Source organism: Salmo salar, chromosome 19 (assembly GCF_965601325.2).
Source record: "Salmo salar chromosome 19, fSalSal1, whole genome shotgun sequence".
Classification (NCBI taxonomy): Eukaryota; Metazoa; Chordata; class Actinopteri; order Salmoniformes; family Salmonidae; genus Salmo; species Salmo salar.
Window position 1 is genome coordinate 63,127,716 of NC_138309.1, and position 17,666 is coordinate 63,145,381.

A 17,666-nucleotide genomic window follows, 5' to 3' on the forward strand; every position below is an offset into this window, starting at 1 on the left:
AATCTGATTGGTTGTTTACATTACAACTCCTCATGATTGGTGGATTGTAGCTCACCACTGCCAACACTCAGTCTGCATGGCTAGTGGCTAACTCAAGCTAGCTAGCTAACGCAAGGTAAATTCTCCAAATGACGTTGATAAATAGTGCATTGTAGGTAGTTTAGAAGGTATCTGGAAATCAGTTAATAAATATAAAAAAAGAACTGTTTGTAGTTATAGGTAACCAGATGGTGACTACAACTAAGTTACTAAGTCTTTGACCACACTGTGTTGTTACTTTGGTGAGTAAAAACTCATGACTCCTACACTTTAATGTGGATTTTGTAAATTATTTATGTGTTTCAATTTACTACAAATTCATTTTGGAACATCTAGCTGGAAACCCAAAGGACACAACAGACACACTATTTTAGAGTTTATTATTATAATCATAACAATAAGGTGGATGTCTCTTTATTTTGACCATCAATTCAACCATAATTGTTTCATTTTTTTATCACAGGCAATAGTTATAATAGTGCACTTTTATATTTAAATTATGATACAGACATTTCTTTTTTTTAACACCTTATTCTACTGACCCTTAGCAATGGACAATAGTTTACAATCTTAGCTAGAGTAAGGATGATGAATATAATGATCTTGGTGATGATGATGATGATGGAGATGATGAAAATGACAGTGAACAATCATAAAGGTGAATAGCGACAGTGACGCCCCCGACTTGTACAGCGTGGTCTCTCTCGAAGTCAAGCGATCCGCACAACGATGGCTGTACCCGGTGATGACAGACGCATCAGGTCAAGGGGAAAAGCATAAAGAAAGACATGGGAGCAGTGTGAGCGTTTGATGTTGTCGAGGAAAGGTGTATGATGGTGGCGTGCTCGTGTCTGTCAATGAATGTGGACAGTTGAGCTTGCTAGAGCAATGTGCTCATTGCTGGCTCAGTCACTTTATACAGAATGTTTAAAGAGTCCCTCGCATCTCTTTGCCTGTAACCTGGTCACAGGTGGTGCAACAGATCTGAAATGTAAACCCCCGACTCAGTCATTGACTCAACTCTTACAATCCCATAATCAGAACTGGGTCGTATTCATTAGTGCACACCGTAGCGAAACACTTTGCAAACAAAAAAAACAGTGTATCTCATTGGACAACATCAGGTAGTCCCTCCCTGTTTCGGTCCGTTTGCTTCCATTTCATTCCTAGTGAATACGACCCTGAACAGAACGTAAAATATATAAACTAATTCATACAATAGAAACTAAAACACTAACATTTAGACAGAATGCTGGGAAGGAATGTAAATGTTGTAAGTTCATGATCCCCCCCCCAAAAAATGGTGTCATGGGAAAGATAAAGAAATCAAAGAAAAAATTATCTTGACAAGAAAAACATTATATCCCTAGCTCCTGATATATTTCTGTTGGTGCAAGATACATTTCCCACATAAATAAATTATATATCAATAAATACATAACAGTAAATAAATAAGTAAATAAATACGTAAATACATAAACAAGGAAATGGAAAATCTCAAAACATTCTGCATCTGTTGCATATTGTGCAGTAAGGAAGACTGGCTGGTAATGTGTCTAGTTTCTATCACATAATACTGTTGTAATACATGATCGTCAAAACAGCTACGTTTGCTTGTAGAGCGGTGATATAAGGTGACGCGGGTGCAGAGGATGGATCACTTGGCTCATTGGTGATGGCAGAAGGGCTATCATTTGTTAGCCTTTTTTAAGTCTTCGATAACAAGGAGTAATACGTCAGCATTTTGAGTACAGCTTCATGAGAATGTCCATCGATCAATGAGTGTTGAAATTTATGTTTGGAGTCAATATGTGAATAGTGTGGTGATATGAGACAAGCTCAGATGGAGTTTGTCTAATCCATAGGTCTGGAATTCTCTCCTCATTGAGTCAGGGACAGACAGTGGAAGTCCAATCCATGTAACTATTTGCCCATGTTTTTTTTCTCAATATATTTTCATATTTCTCTTCAAATCAAAAATACTTTTCTTCAGAGCAAAGGTTTCCGACGACGCATACATCTTGGTTACATTGTATTTGTCTCTGAGTAAAAATAAAATACAAAAAAAATTCCAAATACATCAATGGTGACTTCGTTCTGACTTCCGCTCAAATTCCCATCGGCTCGGGTTCCACATTCAGATACTGGAGGAGATATGTCGAGGATGTCAAATCTTCCTGTTGTAGTTCCTCTCCTATATCTCCGCTGATAGCGCCAACCTCAAAATCAATAACTACATCATCTTAACTAAACCTAAATAAAAAAATATTTTTCACATTCACTTAGTTAGCTTAATTTTCATTTCTTTACCGCAAAAGAAGACAATGTTGAAATGCCTTCTTTTTTTTTTAAGGACCTAATTTCTCCCTTTTAAAACAGGATCTTAAGGTGTTGTCGCCCAAGTCATTCATTGAACTGGCAGCCGGTTCTAACTTCTGGAATGGGTGGTCTGTGATAATAAGCAAGAGGGTTCTACTTGTCTCCATCATCTTTCATTGTCTTTTGAGTAAATGTACGTACAATGTTGGGCACATCAAGGTACTCATCGGGTATCCTTTTCAGTTACGCTGCTGAGGGGTAGAGGTACGGGAAGGGGGGGGGGGGGGGTTGTGTATTTTTGAGTACCATCCCAGGATTGTTTAAACCGTTCTTAACTTTTTGCTTGAGTTATTGCAAAGGAATGGTATGCTAGCAGATCTTATAATCGAAATCAAACATCCTTTATCGTAATGACTGGCTAATTGGCATGCAAATTAGCGCTTCTTCAAAGTTCCTAGATTGACCTGTGCTGTGTCCGGCTCATCTATTGTATCCCCTTTGGAAAAATGTTTTTGTTTTATTACTGGTTTGAATGGGATCCCTGCTTGATTCAGTGAATCAACATGAATGTATATTTTAACACAGGTGAAAAGCAGAAAAAAATATCAGCTTGTGTTCAGGCTAAAAGCATCTGGTTGAGACATCTTCTGGGGGTGGAATGGGAGGTACTGTGTATCTCATGGTTTGTGAAGGGTTTGGGTTTTGTCTGATAACAATGTCTTATTTTTTTCACCAATGGAGTTTGGACACCTGCTACCCGATTGGTTTCTCTCTCTCTCGCTCTGTCTTTTGCTCTCTCTCTCTCTCTCTCTCTCTCTCTCTCTCTCTCTCTCTGTTGTTTTGCTCCCTCTTTCTCGCTCTCTCTCACTGTCTTTTGCTCTCTCTCTCTCTCTCTCTCTCTCCTCTCTCTCTCTTCTCTCTCTCTCTCAGGGTTGGGACTGTGTTCCATTGGAGGACAGTAGTCGGGTCCTCTCCTTCCCGGAGCCTCGGCGTTGCAGGACCCCCCCACTGCCTCCGATGCCGCCTCCGATGCCTCCTCCGTCCCCTCGCTCGCCCCACTCGCACCGGTCGCCCCCGCCCTCGGAGCGCCGGGAGTTCTGGCGGGTGGGGGTACCGTGGGGCCGACTGTTCTTCTCGTCTGGGAAGGGGTCTGAAGAGAGAGAGAGGGAGAGAGAATACAGTGACTCCATTCATGTAGGTGAAACCAGTGTGTGTAAGAATGTGCGGTAAACACTATAATAATCTTCACAAATAATGAATCAACTATTAATAGTGCGCATACTATAAATACATTCATTTCATTATTTGTAAACATATACAAACAATTATAACAATTTCAATAATTTACAAAGCAAATGATGGATTATTAATTTAAGTTATCATGACATGAACCTGGATGTGGGAAAACAGTGTGTGTGAGTAACAGAATGTGTGTGACTCACCAGAGACCCCCATGGGCTGATCGTGGGAGCTGAGAAGCTGGGCCTGTATGGTCTCCACCACTCGTTTGAACCTGCGACTAGGACCTGCAAGCACGCACGCAAGCACGCGCACACACACACACACACACACACACACACACACACACACACACACACACACACACACACACACACACACACACACACACACACACACAAAGGCATTGAGAAGATGAAAGCTTTTACCAGCAATGAAGACACACACACCTGCACCGCACACACACACACACACACACACACACACACACACACAGACACACAGACACACACAGACACACACACACACACACACTTTGCACAGTAGCATATACCAAAAGCACAGCCAAAGCTCTCCCTTCCACCATAACAAACCTGCCCTACTTTAATTCATTTGCATGAACTGTAACAATCCAATCCACCATATAAACCAGATGCTGTCAATCACCAACTAACAGCATTAGAATGAACACCTGTCCTTTCCATTCCAAGCTCCACTCGCCTGATATGAGGCTGAATGTCACGCTGTAGATGCCCGCCTCTCTCTTGCCCTCCCGCTCGGCTTTCTCCCTCTCCCGCTCTCTCTCTCCCTCGGAGAAGGCAATGTCCACCTGGAACTTCACAGGCTTCTGGAAGACGGAGGGGCCGCCGGAGGTCTTATACTCGGCCCTGAAGCTGGTCTGGGAGATGACGCTGTGGCTGAGGGAGGGGATCTGGGCCGGGGTTGGATAGGGTAAGTAAAGGGAGGGATAAATATGTGGGGTAATGAAAAGAAAGGAAAGGAGGGTAGAGAAAGTAAAAGAGGTAGAGACAGATAAAGAGGGTCAATGTGAGATGGGGGTAGTAGAGAGAATGATCGAGAGAGAGTTGAACTCTTCCGTTTTAGCCACATCGACACGTTTTTCTGTCAATAAAACGGATTGTATTGAAAATATAAAAAATATATTGAAAAGAAATTCCTAACACTTCAAAAACATTACCATATTACTAGGACTGAAGTGTGATTAAAAAAAAACTACTAGCTAGAATGTAGGCCTTTCTCAAGACAAGTCTCGGACATTGTTAACTCAGGATGATCAGTGCCGAGTCAGATACTCACAGAGAGGAAGGCGTGGACGATGTCTGCCTTGACAGAGCTCAGCGGCTTGTCTCTGATCACCACGAAGATCTGCTCCTCCTTCTCCAGGCTGATGAAGTTCCCAAACCACGACTTCTTAGCCAGCCTGAGGGAGCATGACGCACATACACAGACGGACAAACAGACAGACACACAAAGAGACGGTTGTGGCGAGGTAAAATGAGTTGGTCCTCGGCATAGGGCATCTGGGAGGCATGTTCATGAGTGTGTGTGTGTGTGTGTGTATGACTTACTCAGGGCTGGACTCTGGGGTCAGGCTGGACATGTCCTCTAATGTGGGTACTGAGAAAACAGGACATTTGTTCCATGTAGCTCTGTATGCTAATTTGCTCAAACTCAATTGAAATGGTTTAAAATCTATTGCTACGTTGTTACCTTGCATCTTGCGGCGGTGGAAGCGGGGTGAGCCCAGCAAGTTGTTCTTGAACGAGTTAAGACGGGTCCTCCAGTGGGCCGAGCTGCTAGCCGCCATGCCGCCACTCCCCCCGGGGCTGGAGGGTGGAGTCAGGGACAGGGAGCCCACCCCTCCGCCTCCCTCCGCCCGTGAGGAGGAGGACGAGGAGGAGTTGGAGGGAGGGGTGGAGGAGGAGGGGTGGTGGGGGTGGTGGACGGGGGTGCCCATGGGGGTGGGCAGCGGAGAGCCCTGGGGGGTGACCTGCGACACAGAGTGGGTAGAGTTGGGGTAGAAGCTCTTAGTGACCGACTTGAGCACGGAGGGTGAGGGGAAGAAGAAGAAGCGGGGGATGGGTGAGAGGAGGGGGGAGGGCGAGCGGGAGGGTGAGTTGTGGATAGGGAGAGACTTGATGGGCTGGAGGTGGGGCCGATTGGTGGCAGGACCGCCCTTGGTAGTGGTGGGCAGGGTCTGGGTTTTGGGGTTCTGGGCCGCTTTGGCTTTGTCGTGGGCTCGGGCCGACCGAGGCGTGGTAGCACTTCCTGGTTTGGATGGGTCCTTAGTGTGAGGGGTGGTGGTAGTGACGTCTGATTGGCTGAACGTGAAGACAGGGCTCTGATAGGACTGGGGGGATGGAAAAGAAGAAGAGAAAGAGAGGGATGGGAAAATGGAAAAAGAGGGATGGAAATGAGTGTTATGGGTTATGACAAAGGAGTGCTTCTTGAATGATGGTGAAGAAACTGCACTGATGGTGTGAGCTGTTTGTATAACTGATTGTAAAAGCATTAGTTCTGACCCTGCATTTAGCCATTTATGTTCCAACCTCACTCTTTTTTTGTATCACTTTCAGCTAACACTTTAGATAACCCAGCACACAAAAATCCCTCCATGTCAGAAATAGTATAGAAGACAAAAACTACAAAATGGCGTAAGCAATACATTATGACTCTGTTTCTGCTTTTGCTGATCCGGAAAATATTAATTCAACTAGTATGTTGACATTTTCACGGTTACAGTGGAACACAACTAAAATGTTAGTTTTTTTTAAACCTTAAACCAACAATGACTACCAACGATGATCAACAAGGAGAGGTGCAAAATATATCTTACATCTCTGCAACCCTAAACATGCTTTAACTTTACTTTATGTGCTGTGTTGCTTTACAAAATATGCACGTTTTAAAGTTGTGCCATATATTCTAGAAAGTGTGGTGTAGAGAAAGAAGAAAAGGAAGAGAAATGCCAAAGAAACTCCAAATGAGTGAGAATTATTCTGATAGTGTGGTATGACATGTAAAATGGCTCAGAATGACCAAGGAGCTTGAGTGAGTTAGAGGAAGCGTTATAGCAACATTAACGCAATGTTAAAGCAATGTTAAAATCGTCAATAAATCTTTGAACGTTGCAAAAAAGACAACCATTATCTGACATATACTGTATATGAAAAGACAGTTCAGAGTCAATGTTGTATACTTGATCATTTCAGAGTGGATGTTAAAAGCGTTGGCCAACAAGCCTCTTACCCTGGGACTGCTGAGAGGGCTGGAGGAGAGGCCGGTGGATGCCCCACTGACTGACCGAGACCTGTAGAGGGGTCACAAGAGGTCATAAGGTCAAAGGTCATCACCATAAAGGTGAAGAGAACGAAATATATTTTACCATCAAGTAAAATGTGACAAATAAAATTACATTACAGACTTATTCTAAAATTGCTCAAATATTTTTTTTCCCTCATCAATCTACACAAAATACCCCATAATGACAAAACAAAAACAGGTTTTTAGAAATGTTTGCTAATTTATTAAAAGGAAAAAACAGAAATACCTTATTTACATAAGTATTCAGACCCTTTGCTATGAGACTCGAAATTGAGCTCAGGTGCATCCTGTTTCCATTGATTATCCTTGAGATGTTTCTACAACTTGATTAGAGTCCACCTGTGGTAAATTCAATTGACTGGACATGATTTGGAAAGGCGCACACCTGTCTATATAAGGTCCCACAGTTAACAGTGTACATCAGTGCAAAAACCAAGCCATGGAATTGTCCGTAGAGCTCCGAGACAGGATTGTGAAGAGGCACAGATCTAGGGAAGAGTATCAAAATATTTCTGCAGCATTGAAGGTCCCCAAGAACACAGTGGCCATCATTCTTAAATGGAAGAAGTTTGGAACCACCAAGACTCTTCCTAGAGCTGCCCGCCCGGCCAAACTGAGCAATCGGGAGAGAAGGGCCTTGATCAGGGAGGTGACCAAGAACACAATGGTCACTCTGACAGAGCTCCAGAGTTACTTTCCAGAAGAACAACCATCTCTGCAGTGCTCCACCAATCAGGTCTTTATGGTAGCGTAGCCAGATGGAAGACACTCTTCAGTAAAAGGCACATGACAGCCCGCTTGGAGTTTGCCAAAAGGCACCTAAAGGAGTCAGACCATGATAAACAAGATTCTCAGGTCTGATGAAACCAAGATTGAACTCTTTGGCCTGAATGCCAAGTGTCAAGCCTGGAGGAAACCTGGCACCATCCCTACGGTGAAGCATGGTGGTGGCAGCATCATACTGTGGGGATGTTTTTCAGCGGCAGGGACTTGGAGACTAGTCAGGATCGTGGGAAAGATGAACAGAGCAAAGTACAAAGAGATCCTTGATGAAAACCTGCTCCAGTGCGCTCAGGACCTCAGACTGGGGCGAAGGTTCACCTTCCAACAGGACAATGATCGTAAGCACACAGCCAAGACAACGCAGGAGTGGCTTCAGGACAAGTCTCTGAATGTCCTTGAGTGGCCCAGCTAGAGCCCGGACTTGAACCCGATTGAACATCCCTGAAAATAGCTGTGCAGCGACGCTCCCCATCCAGCCTGACAGAGCTTGAGAGGATCTGCAGAGAAGAATGGGAAAACTCCCCAAATACAGGTGTGCCAAGCTTGTAGCGTCACACACAAGAAGACTTGAGGCTGTAATCGCTGCAAAAGGTTCTTCAACATAGTACTGAGTAAAGGGTCTGAGTACTTAGGTAAATGTATATTTCAGTTTTGTATTTTTAATATATTTGCAAACATTTCTAAAAACCTGTTTTTGCTTTGTCATTATGGGGTATTGTCTGTAGATTGATGAGGAAAAAATACAATTGAATCAATTTAAGAATAAGGCTGTAACGTAACAAAATGTGGAAAAAGTCAAGGGGTCTGAATACTTTCTGAATGCACTGTATGTGGCTAACAAAATGTTTTTGGCTAGTACATATGTAATATGTGTTTATGTGTGTGTGTGTGTATATGTGTGTGTGTGTGTGTGTGTGTGTGTGTGTGTGTGTGTGTGTGTGTGTGTGTGTGTGTGTGTGTGTGTGTGTGTGTGTGCCTGTCTGTCTTTGTGAGCGTGGGCCTGCATTTGCCTTTTTTTGTGTGTTTGCCGATCATGTGTGTGACACCCCTCCAGTACCTCTGGCTGTGTGCGGCCGTGTCCAGGGCCCTGCGGGTCGGGGTGGGAGACCCCTGTTCGGTCACACTCAACACCTCTAGGCTCTTCCTCTCCGGGCGGCAGCGGCCATGACGCGTCAGCATGGGAGAGTCCACGCGCTTACGAGGGGGGTCCGCTGAGGGACACCAGGGCGGAGTTAGTCCATTACGCAGTAAGAGCCACCCCAACACCCCCACACCCACCTAATCAGAACATACAATGTACATAGTAAGGCTATCACAACTACTCAAAATATCCCGACACACACACACAGGCAGCCCCTACACACACCTAACCCCCCCCCACACACACACACACACACACACAGATACACAACCCAAACACACAACACGCCTTTCCCCAAACACACTTCTACCCCACACTCATATGCATCAGTATCCAGATTCGCACGGCAAAATGAGGAATTAGGTTTAAAAGGTGGGTCCGAGGAGAAGCAGGAGCGAGGTGCACACCGAGTCACAGAGACAAGAGGGGCAGGAGGAAGACAGCGGACCAGACAGGGACGGAGTCAAGTCAGTGCGGTCAGTGGCTCGCTCCTGACACCTAGGGACTCACCTACGTCATTTCGGGGCGGCAGATCCTCATCCTCGTAACTGGGGTAACGCTCTTTCCTGTCCAACAGGAGATAATAGATCATCTTCTCCTGGTTGTCTCTGGGGGGAGGGAGAGACGGAGGGAGGGAGGGAGGGAGGGAGGGAGGGAGGGAGGGAGGGAGGGAGGGAGGGAGGGAGGGAGGGAGGGAGGGAGGGAGGGAGGGAGTTGAATCTTGAGATACGCACTTGGACTTTCTCGTAAATCGCAAAACGAACGTCAAGGGGAGATTTGTGTAGAACGATTTCAATTCAGGAATACAATTTGGAGGAAGGTAGCAAGACGAGAGACAGGTTGAACACAAGAAGAAAGAAGACACAAAAGGTGGACATGGGTCCAGCTAGACAAAACAACAAAAGAAAGAGACAGATGACAAAGAGAGAAATGTGAGAGAAGACACATGCCATACCCACACCCACACACACCCCACACCCACACGTACTCTTCACACTGCAGGTCGCGGGTGAGTTTCCCGCGGTCTCTGAAGCAGCCCAAAGAGTGCATGCTGTCCAGCACGTCCGGGTCCAACTCGGTCAGCGACAGGATGCGCCCCACACACACCCGCCTGGGAGCGGGCTGCTCAGGACAAGGCTCATTACGACCCGACCTGAGACACACACACACACACACACACACACACACACGCAGACAAACAGATACACGCACCACACACACACACAAAGACACACACCCCCATGTTAGTGACCCAAAACACTGGGCACCATACACAATGCTTGGCATCAACTTCAAATTCCCAATGCCTCCCTATTTATAATTCAAAGGCAGACCAAACTAATCCATACTTACTGATACCAGGTGTGCTTCTGGATGGCCTCTAGCTGGAAGGGCGAGAGGGCAGATGGAACGGTTAGTACAGTCTGCTCCAAGACACAGATGGCTGCTAGCGCAAGGTGTAAACAATTCCTGCTGGGCCTGACTTTTGGAATTGGAAAGAGATTCCCTCATCACTTTTGCCTACATTTTAGGCATCTCAATCTCATCTTGTTCGTTCCCAAAGGGCAGCATATTCAAATAGGGTGCCATTTTGGATGCGACCCTCAAAGACGTCATTGAAAAACCTCATTGAATACGGTATGCTAAATCCTCAGTTGGGATCACCCTCGTCCCCTTTTCCTTCTCACCCCTCCGTCTCCCTTCCCCTGACCTCTCCCTCCTTGTCCCCCTTCATCCCTTTTTCCCTCTCTCTTTCCTCTCCCTCCTTCATCCCCCCCCCACCCACCCCACACACTTTCGTACCGTGAGCCTCTTGTCGGGGGTTAACCTTTCCCTCCCTACCTCCTTCTCCCCCTTCCCCTCTGCCTGCCTATCCTCCTCTCTCGTACCGTGAGCCTCTTGTCGGGGTCGACCTCAATCATGCCTTTGAGCAGGGCCTGGCAGTCCGGGGGGATGAAGTGGGGCATGTGGAACACCCCGCTCTTCACCTTCTCAAGGAGCTGACGCAGGTTGTCATGGTCAAATGGTAGGGCACCCTACAGAGGAGAGGACAGGGGAACAGGGACGTTCCTGTTAAATAGGCCCTTTTACAAGGAATGGGAGGCGTGACTACACATACAAACACATGTTGGGCTGGTTATCCAGACACAGGTTAAACCTAGTCTTGGACAAAGAAGCTCCTTCAATGGCGAATCTCCATTGAACATACTTTTTAGTCGAGGGCTAGGCTTCATTTGTGCCAAGCAGTTACTTTGGGTCACAAGGTTACAACCCAATTCCACAAATACTCAATTCCAAATGGACCCCTAGCCCCTCCTCTCCATCTGAAAGGATTGGGTAGGTGTAAGACGTAAGCAAAGAGGGCAAACGGGACACTTTCTCACCACCAGCAGAGCAAAGAGGATGACTCCGCAGCTCCACACATCTGCCCTGCGACCATCATACTTCTCTCCCTGATAGAGAGAGAGAGAGCGAATCAGAGAGAGACAGAGAGAGAGAGAGCGAATCAGAGAGAGAGAGAGCAAATCAGAGAGAGACAAAGAGAGAGAGAGCGAATCAGAGAGACAGAGAGAATCAGAGAGAGAGAGAGAGAGAGAGAGAGATGTGTACTATGCAACATGTATCCCTCCCTACATACACATGTTGGTATCAGTAAACTCTTACCTTATCAATCATTACATTTCTATATCTCACTTGGTTGGATGATCTTAGACACTTAAAATAACAAAAAGGGAAGATGAGAAGGAACCTACCCGGATCACTTCTGGACAGGCATAGTGTGGGGATCTGAAATGGATAGAAGTGAGGCCTTGAGAAGATGCGAGCTTTTACCAGCACATAAGACACACACACACATACGTACTGCATGCACACACACAGACACACACACACACACACACACACACAGACACAAACACCCGCACGCACACACAGCATACTCACCCACAGCTGGTCTCCAGCAGGCTGTCCCCCACCTGTAGGGAGGCCATGCCGAAGTCTGCGATGCGGATGTTGTTCTTCTCATCCAGGAGCAGGTTCTCCGGCTTCAGGTCCCTGTGACTGTGGGATGGCGTGAATAGAGCAGCGTAGAGCAGAGTAGAGTTGAGTGGGATAGGATAGGACGGAATATAATTCATTTATTAGTGAGACCTTGAATTATCTACTGAAGTAAGCATTAAAACACTGAGCGAGTAAAATATCATAGATTCGAATAAAATGACATTATTAGTGAGATATTGACGGATGGCGTGAATAGACTGGAATTACTCATAAGGAAGCATAAAAACAATGAGACCACACCAGACCATTTGATTGAGCCTGGAGAGCAAGTTGGGCAGGGTTTTCACTTTTGGGACTAATCAAGTTTTTCCATTGCACCAGGCAAGCTCAATCAGGCGCTGCTAAGTTATACTTTATTTTTTAAATGCTACATTTTTTAAAAAGTGGGCAGTCCCAATCATTTCATATTTGTTGTGCCTTTATTGAACAATAGGACAGTAGAGGAAAGACATGGAAGTTAGTAGAGGCTCTAACCGCTGGACGACACAGGCCACTCACACACACAATAAGTTTTGTACATGAATAGAGTCGTTTACCAGATAGAGTGACTGTGACAGAAGTCCAGGGCCGATATGATTTGTCGGAAGAACTTCCTGGCCTCTTTAGGTGTCAGCCTGCCCTTCTTCACCAGGTAGTCAAATAACTCCCCACCTGACACATGCTCTAACACCAGGTACCTACAGAGAGGGAGGGAGGGAGGGAGGGAGGGAGGGGAGAGAGAGAGAGAGAGAGAGAGAGAGAGGGAGGGAGGGAGGGAAGTTGAGCAAGAATTCAAAGAGGATTGAATCCTAACTTGAGGACAGGCTTGTGTAATTAGGATATTTGCGTAGAACATGCACTGAAGTCATTGGGAGATTTGATGGCAGAAAGCTGCAGACTTCAAGAGAGAGACGCAGCAGATTTATACAGTCCTTTGATTAATATTTACACATTACACCCACGGGTCTAGAGCTACAGGGCACAGGCAGAGCCGCGGGGCGCACCTGAATGTACAATGAATGAACTCACAGGTATTTGTTATTCTCGTAAACGTCATGCAGCTTCAACACATGCGGATGCTCAATTAGCTTCAGGATGGCAATCTCCCTCTCCACCTAGACAGAGACAGGGGGGTTAGAAAGAGAGATGGGGAGAGTGGGAGAGAGATGGGGAGAGTGGGAGAGAGAGGGGGAGAGAGAGAGAGAGAGAGAGATAAAGTGAGAGAGGGAGATAGAGGGGGGATATAGGGAGGGAGAGAAGAGATGGGGATAGAAAGAGAGAGGGGGGAAGAGAGTGATATAAAATTGTAGAGGAATTTACATTCCAGTGTTCACTCTTAATGCATACTTGATAAAATATGTTGTTGAAGAGCCTTTGCATGCATGTAATTTCATTACTATTCCTAACAGTAATTACTATGTATACTGCATTAAAGTTACACACACACATATATATATATATATATATATATTTTTTTTTTTTAAGGTTTATTTGGAATTGTACACATTTGCCACTAAAAGCTGAATTTCAGCATACGCCTACGTAAGTAAGTAAAGTAAATACAATAAAATACATTATTAGTGATTCATTTTAAGGTAAAAAAAAAAAAACCCTGTCCCTTATTTTAACTAAAGCCTGTTGTGGATAGGGGGCAGTATTTTCACGGCAGGATGAAAAAAACGTACCCGATTTAAACTGGTTACTACTCTTGCCCAGAAACGAGAATATGCATATTATTAGTAGATTTGGGTAGAAAACACTCTGAAGTTTCTAAAACTGGTTGAATGGTGTCTGTGAATATAACAGAACTCATATGGCAGGCAAAAACCTGAAAAGATCCCAAGCAGGAAGTGGCCTGTCTGTAAATTTGTAGTTCTTCTTTTGGTTCTCTATCGAAACTACAGTATCTGAGCTGTTACGAAGCACTTTCTAAGGCTTCCATTGGCTCTCTAAAGCCTTCAGAAAGCAGATTGAGGCGTCTCCTGTCTCTGGGCAGAGTATACTAGCACAGTTTGTCAGTGGTCTGCCTAGTGACAAAGAGATTGGAAATGCGCGGTCCCACGACCATGATGTTTTTTCTTTTTCTCTTTGAATGAAAACACTATTGTCCGGTTGGAATATTATCGCTATTTTATGAGAAAAATACCATAAAAATTGATTTTAAACAGCGTTTGACATACTTCTAAGTACGGTAAAGGAACATTTCGAATTTTTTTGTCTCGAAATGCGCTCGCACGTTACCCTTTGGATAGTGACCTGAACGCATGAACAAAATGGAGGTATTTGGACATAACTATGGATTATTTGGAACAAAAACAACATTTGTTGTTGAAGTAGCAGTCCTGGGAGTGCATTCTGACGAAGATCAGCAAAGGTAATACCATTTTTCTAATAGTAATTCTGAGTTTAGTGAGCCCCGAACTTGGCGGGTGTCAAAATAGCTAGCCGTGATGGCTGAGCTATGTACTCAGAATATTGCAAAATGTGCTTTCGCCGAAAAGCTATTATAAAATCTGACATAGCGATTGCATAAAGGAGTTCTGTATCTATAATTCTTAAAATATTTGTTATGTATTTTGTCAACGTTTATGATGAGTAATTTAGTAAATTCACCGGAAGTTTTGGGTGGGAATGCATGTTCTGAACATAACATGCTAATGTAAAAAGCTGTTTTTGGATATAAATATGAACTTGATTGAACAAAACATGCATGTATTGTATAACATAATGTCCTAGGAGTGTCATCTGATGAAGATCATCAAAGGTTAGTGCTTCATTTAGCTGTGTTTTGGGTTTATGTGACATATATGCTTGCTTGGAAAATGGCTGTGTGATTATTTTTGGCTGTGTACTCGCATAACATAATCTAATATTTTGCTTTCGCTGTAAAGCCTTTTTGAAATCAGACATGTGGTTAGATTAATGAGAGTCTTGTCTTTAAAATGGTGTAAAATAGGAATATGTTTGAAAAATTGAAATTATAGCCTTTTTGAGGTTTTTGTATTTCGCGCAACGCTCTACCGTTGGATATTGGCGTCTGTCCTCAACAGGCCAACCCTGTTACATGAACTGATGTTTTAATATGGTGAAACTAATCCTATCTAAATATATTTTTTCAAAAGAGATGTTGAACATCTAATGGTCAAATAATTGTGTAAAAGCAGGTGAACTACTTTTATGGTGGGAAACTGAGCTGTTACCCATAGATAGACAGGCTAGAAATGTTTTAGCAATTTACATTTTTTGTGAAGTTTGCATTCAATTGCCCCTCCCTGTTGCACACAACAAGCTTCCATTTCCCCTGTCACAAGGGGATTTATGGTTGATTTAAGAGGAAGTCGTCAACCCTGTTACGGTCAACCTTGTTACTTTATTTGGCACTTAATAGCCACTTACTATTGTCCATTTTGTATTTAACCTCTTGAGATGGGAAAAAGTGTTTTTTATTAAGTTGAACATGTGCTCTTTATGACAATGTTAAAATTAAGTGAAATAAAACATATTATTGGAAGACCCAACTACTGCAAACAGCCAGTTAATCATAATGTTGTCCGTTTTTAGAAAAGTAGTCATCATACTGGGAAATCCTTATTTGCGTCATCATTATCTTACCTTCATCAGAACTGACTCGGACAGTTTCTCCCTGTTGACTATTTTGATGGCTATCTTCTGTCCTGTAATGCAGTGAACTCCAAGCTTCACCAGGCCTGAGAGAACGAGTCACATGCTCACCATACACTGACCAACATCAGGGTATTACGCAGTCTTAACACATTCACAAAACACATTTATGACTTCCATCTATCTGTCCGTCTATCCACCCATCCACTGCACCCACTCGCCCGTCCATCCATCCCTCCATCCCATAATAAACACACTATTATTTTTCACACTGATTTTTTGTTGTTGTTAAACGGTGAAATTCAGAACTCACCTGTCTGGCCCTTCCCCAGTGTTTTTTCCAGTCGATATGGCCCAACATATTGAGCTGACTGACTTAGTGACAGTTCCTTACTCATACTGCTCTAACTATTGGCTACGACTTAATAACGGCTAATGGTGACAACTAGCTCTACAGTTAGGTGGAGTTCATGAATTATCGCCCCCGGATGAAAAAAGGAAGCCTGGATAACAATGGTAATGGTTAGGAAAAATATTGCAACGCTGCTTTGAGATAGACTGGAGTTGTAGGTCTATATTCAGAGCTAAAGACCGGACAAGTCCTTAATTCAGAATTGTGGTTTTACTTCTTTCTGGATAGGTGGTTCTGGACTCATGTATTTTGCTTTCATTTGATATAGACAAGTATTATCCTGAAACTGAAACTATCCCAGGTAGGCAACAGCTGAGTAAATGGATTGCTATGACACACATATCATGTTATGCACTAGCCTAAACTCAAAATAGCGACAACTATCATGATAACAAGTATGACAAGATTGATAACATGGTAGGCCTATATGTCAGTTTTCAGATTTGAAACAGCTTTGCTTTTGATACATTGGTCAATCAACAGAGATCAGTACCAATATCTATCTGTTTGGCAGCACCAACCATCAATAGATATTTATCAACATTAGTTTTGACTGCACCATTCCTTTTCTATCTGCAACCTGATCATAAACAGGTTACTATCATTGGGATGCTACATCAATTCATTCAAACAACGTATTGCAACATAAAACGTCCTTATAGTTCAATGCAGACAGATGTAAATGGTATTCACTGTGTCAGGCCTATATCACAGGTGGAGCAGCATGTTATCTTCGAGTTATTAGCCACACAAGTGCGTCCATACACTGTGGTTAGCCTAGCCTAACGTTTATCCACGTCTTTAAGCGTCTGTCAAAATCGGATCATTTTGAAGTTTCTTTGTAACGCGAAATGATATGTTTCATCCAACAGCCACATTGTTGCGATTTTTTTAGAGGAAAGATGCGTCCCTTGCAAAACAACCATCTTTACCGTATCACCCTCCCCCTCCCTCTCGCTCTAGCCCTGCCAGTAGGCTAAGCGTATCACAGCATCTTCTCTCTCTCCTTTTGGCGTGTCCTCCCTCGCCGGTTCCAATATCATTAATTCAACGATTTGCTAGTGAAAAATAAATATCTGCATATGTATTCACACCATACTAGATCGACACGTTTTCATAGCATTGCACACATTGCGTGAGAGGGCCTCCCCGTTTTACAGTCCTTCGCTTTTCTTGCCGTAAATCGATCTTTTCTCTCGTCTTCCTTCGCCTCATTCGCATCAGCATCCGGGTCCCCACTCCCTCTCCATCCTCTCTCTTACCCCTCCCTGTGATCTTCCTCAAATACGCTCGTCTCTCTGCATTCGCCTCAGAGACATCGTATATGCGGCACTGCTTTTGCAAGCAGAAGCACATTTGTTTTGAACGATGGAATAAGTTCTTACCGTGGATGAATCTAACTTTTGTAAAGATTATATATTTTTTGCAATACATTTTACCCACCTTTTGTATTGGACAAAGTTGGTAATAGCAGCCTAACAATTACCCCTACCTGACCATGCGAAAGTCAGTGATGTAAACTGATAGGCTGCCTGTTAGTTTTGGTTGATTTCTGAATTAGAATGTCGGCTAGGTTTAGTAAGGTACAAGCTACATTTAATGAAGCCTAGGCCTGTTTCTTTTTTAACAGAAATTCTGTCAAATGGCTATAACCTACACATTGGCCTATGATTCGAATTTAGGCGCAAATAGCCTACTACAACAATAGCTGTATGGACAATTACAATG

The 17,666-nt window shown here is 43.9% G+C and overlaps 1 protein-coding gene across 1 annotated transcript; it reads right to left on the reverse strand.

Annotated features, from left to right (window-relative positions):
* Positions 1-402: 402 nt before the first annotated feature.
* LOC106579169 (serine/threonine-protein kinase BRSK2) lies at positions 403-17,179 on the reverse strand. The gene is made up of 19 exons (XM_014158804.3): positions 15,840-17,179; positions 15,518-15,612; positions 12,935-13,020; positions 12,463-12,603; positions 11,810-11,926; positions 11,620-11,653; positions 11,251-11,319; positions 10,756-10,902; positions 10,220-10,251; positions 9,855-10,019; positions 9,377-9,474; positions 8,783-8,936; positions 6,868-6,928; positions 5,329-5,608; positions 5,187-5,235; positions 4,915-5,038; positions 4,318-4,528; positions 3,801-3,884; positions 403-3,508 (listed from the first exon to the last, which is right to left on the reverse strand). The coding sequence occupies exons 1-19, from the start codon at positions 15,922-15,924 to the stop codon at positions 3,285-3,287; spliced, it is 2,256 nt and encodes a 751-aa protein (XP_014014279.1). The 5' UTR covers positions 15,925-17,179; the 3' UTR covers positions 403-3,284.
* Between the last annotated feature and the right edge of the window lie 487 nt (positions 17,180-17,666).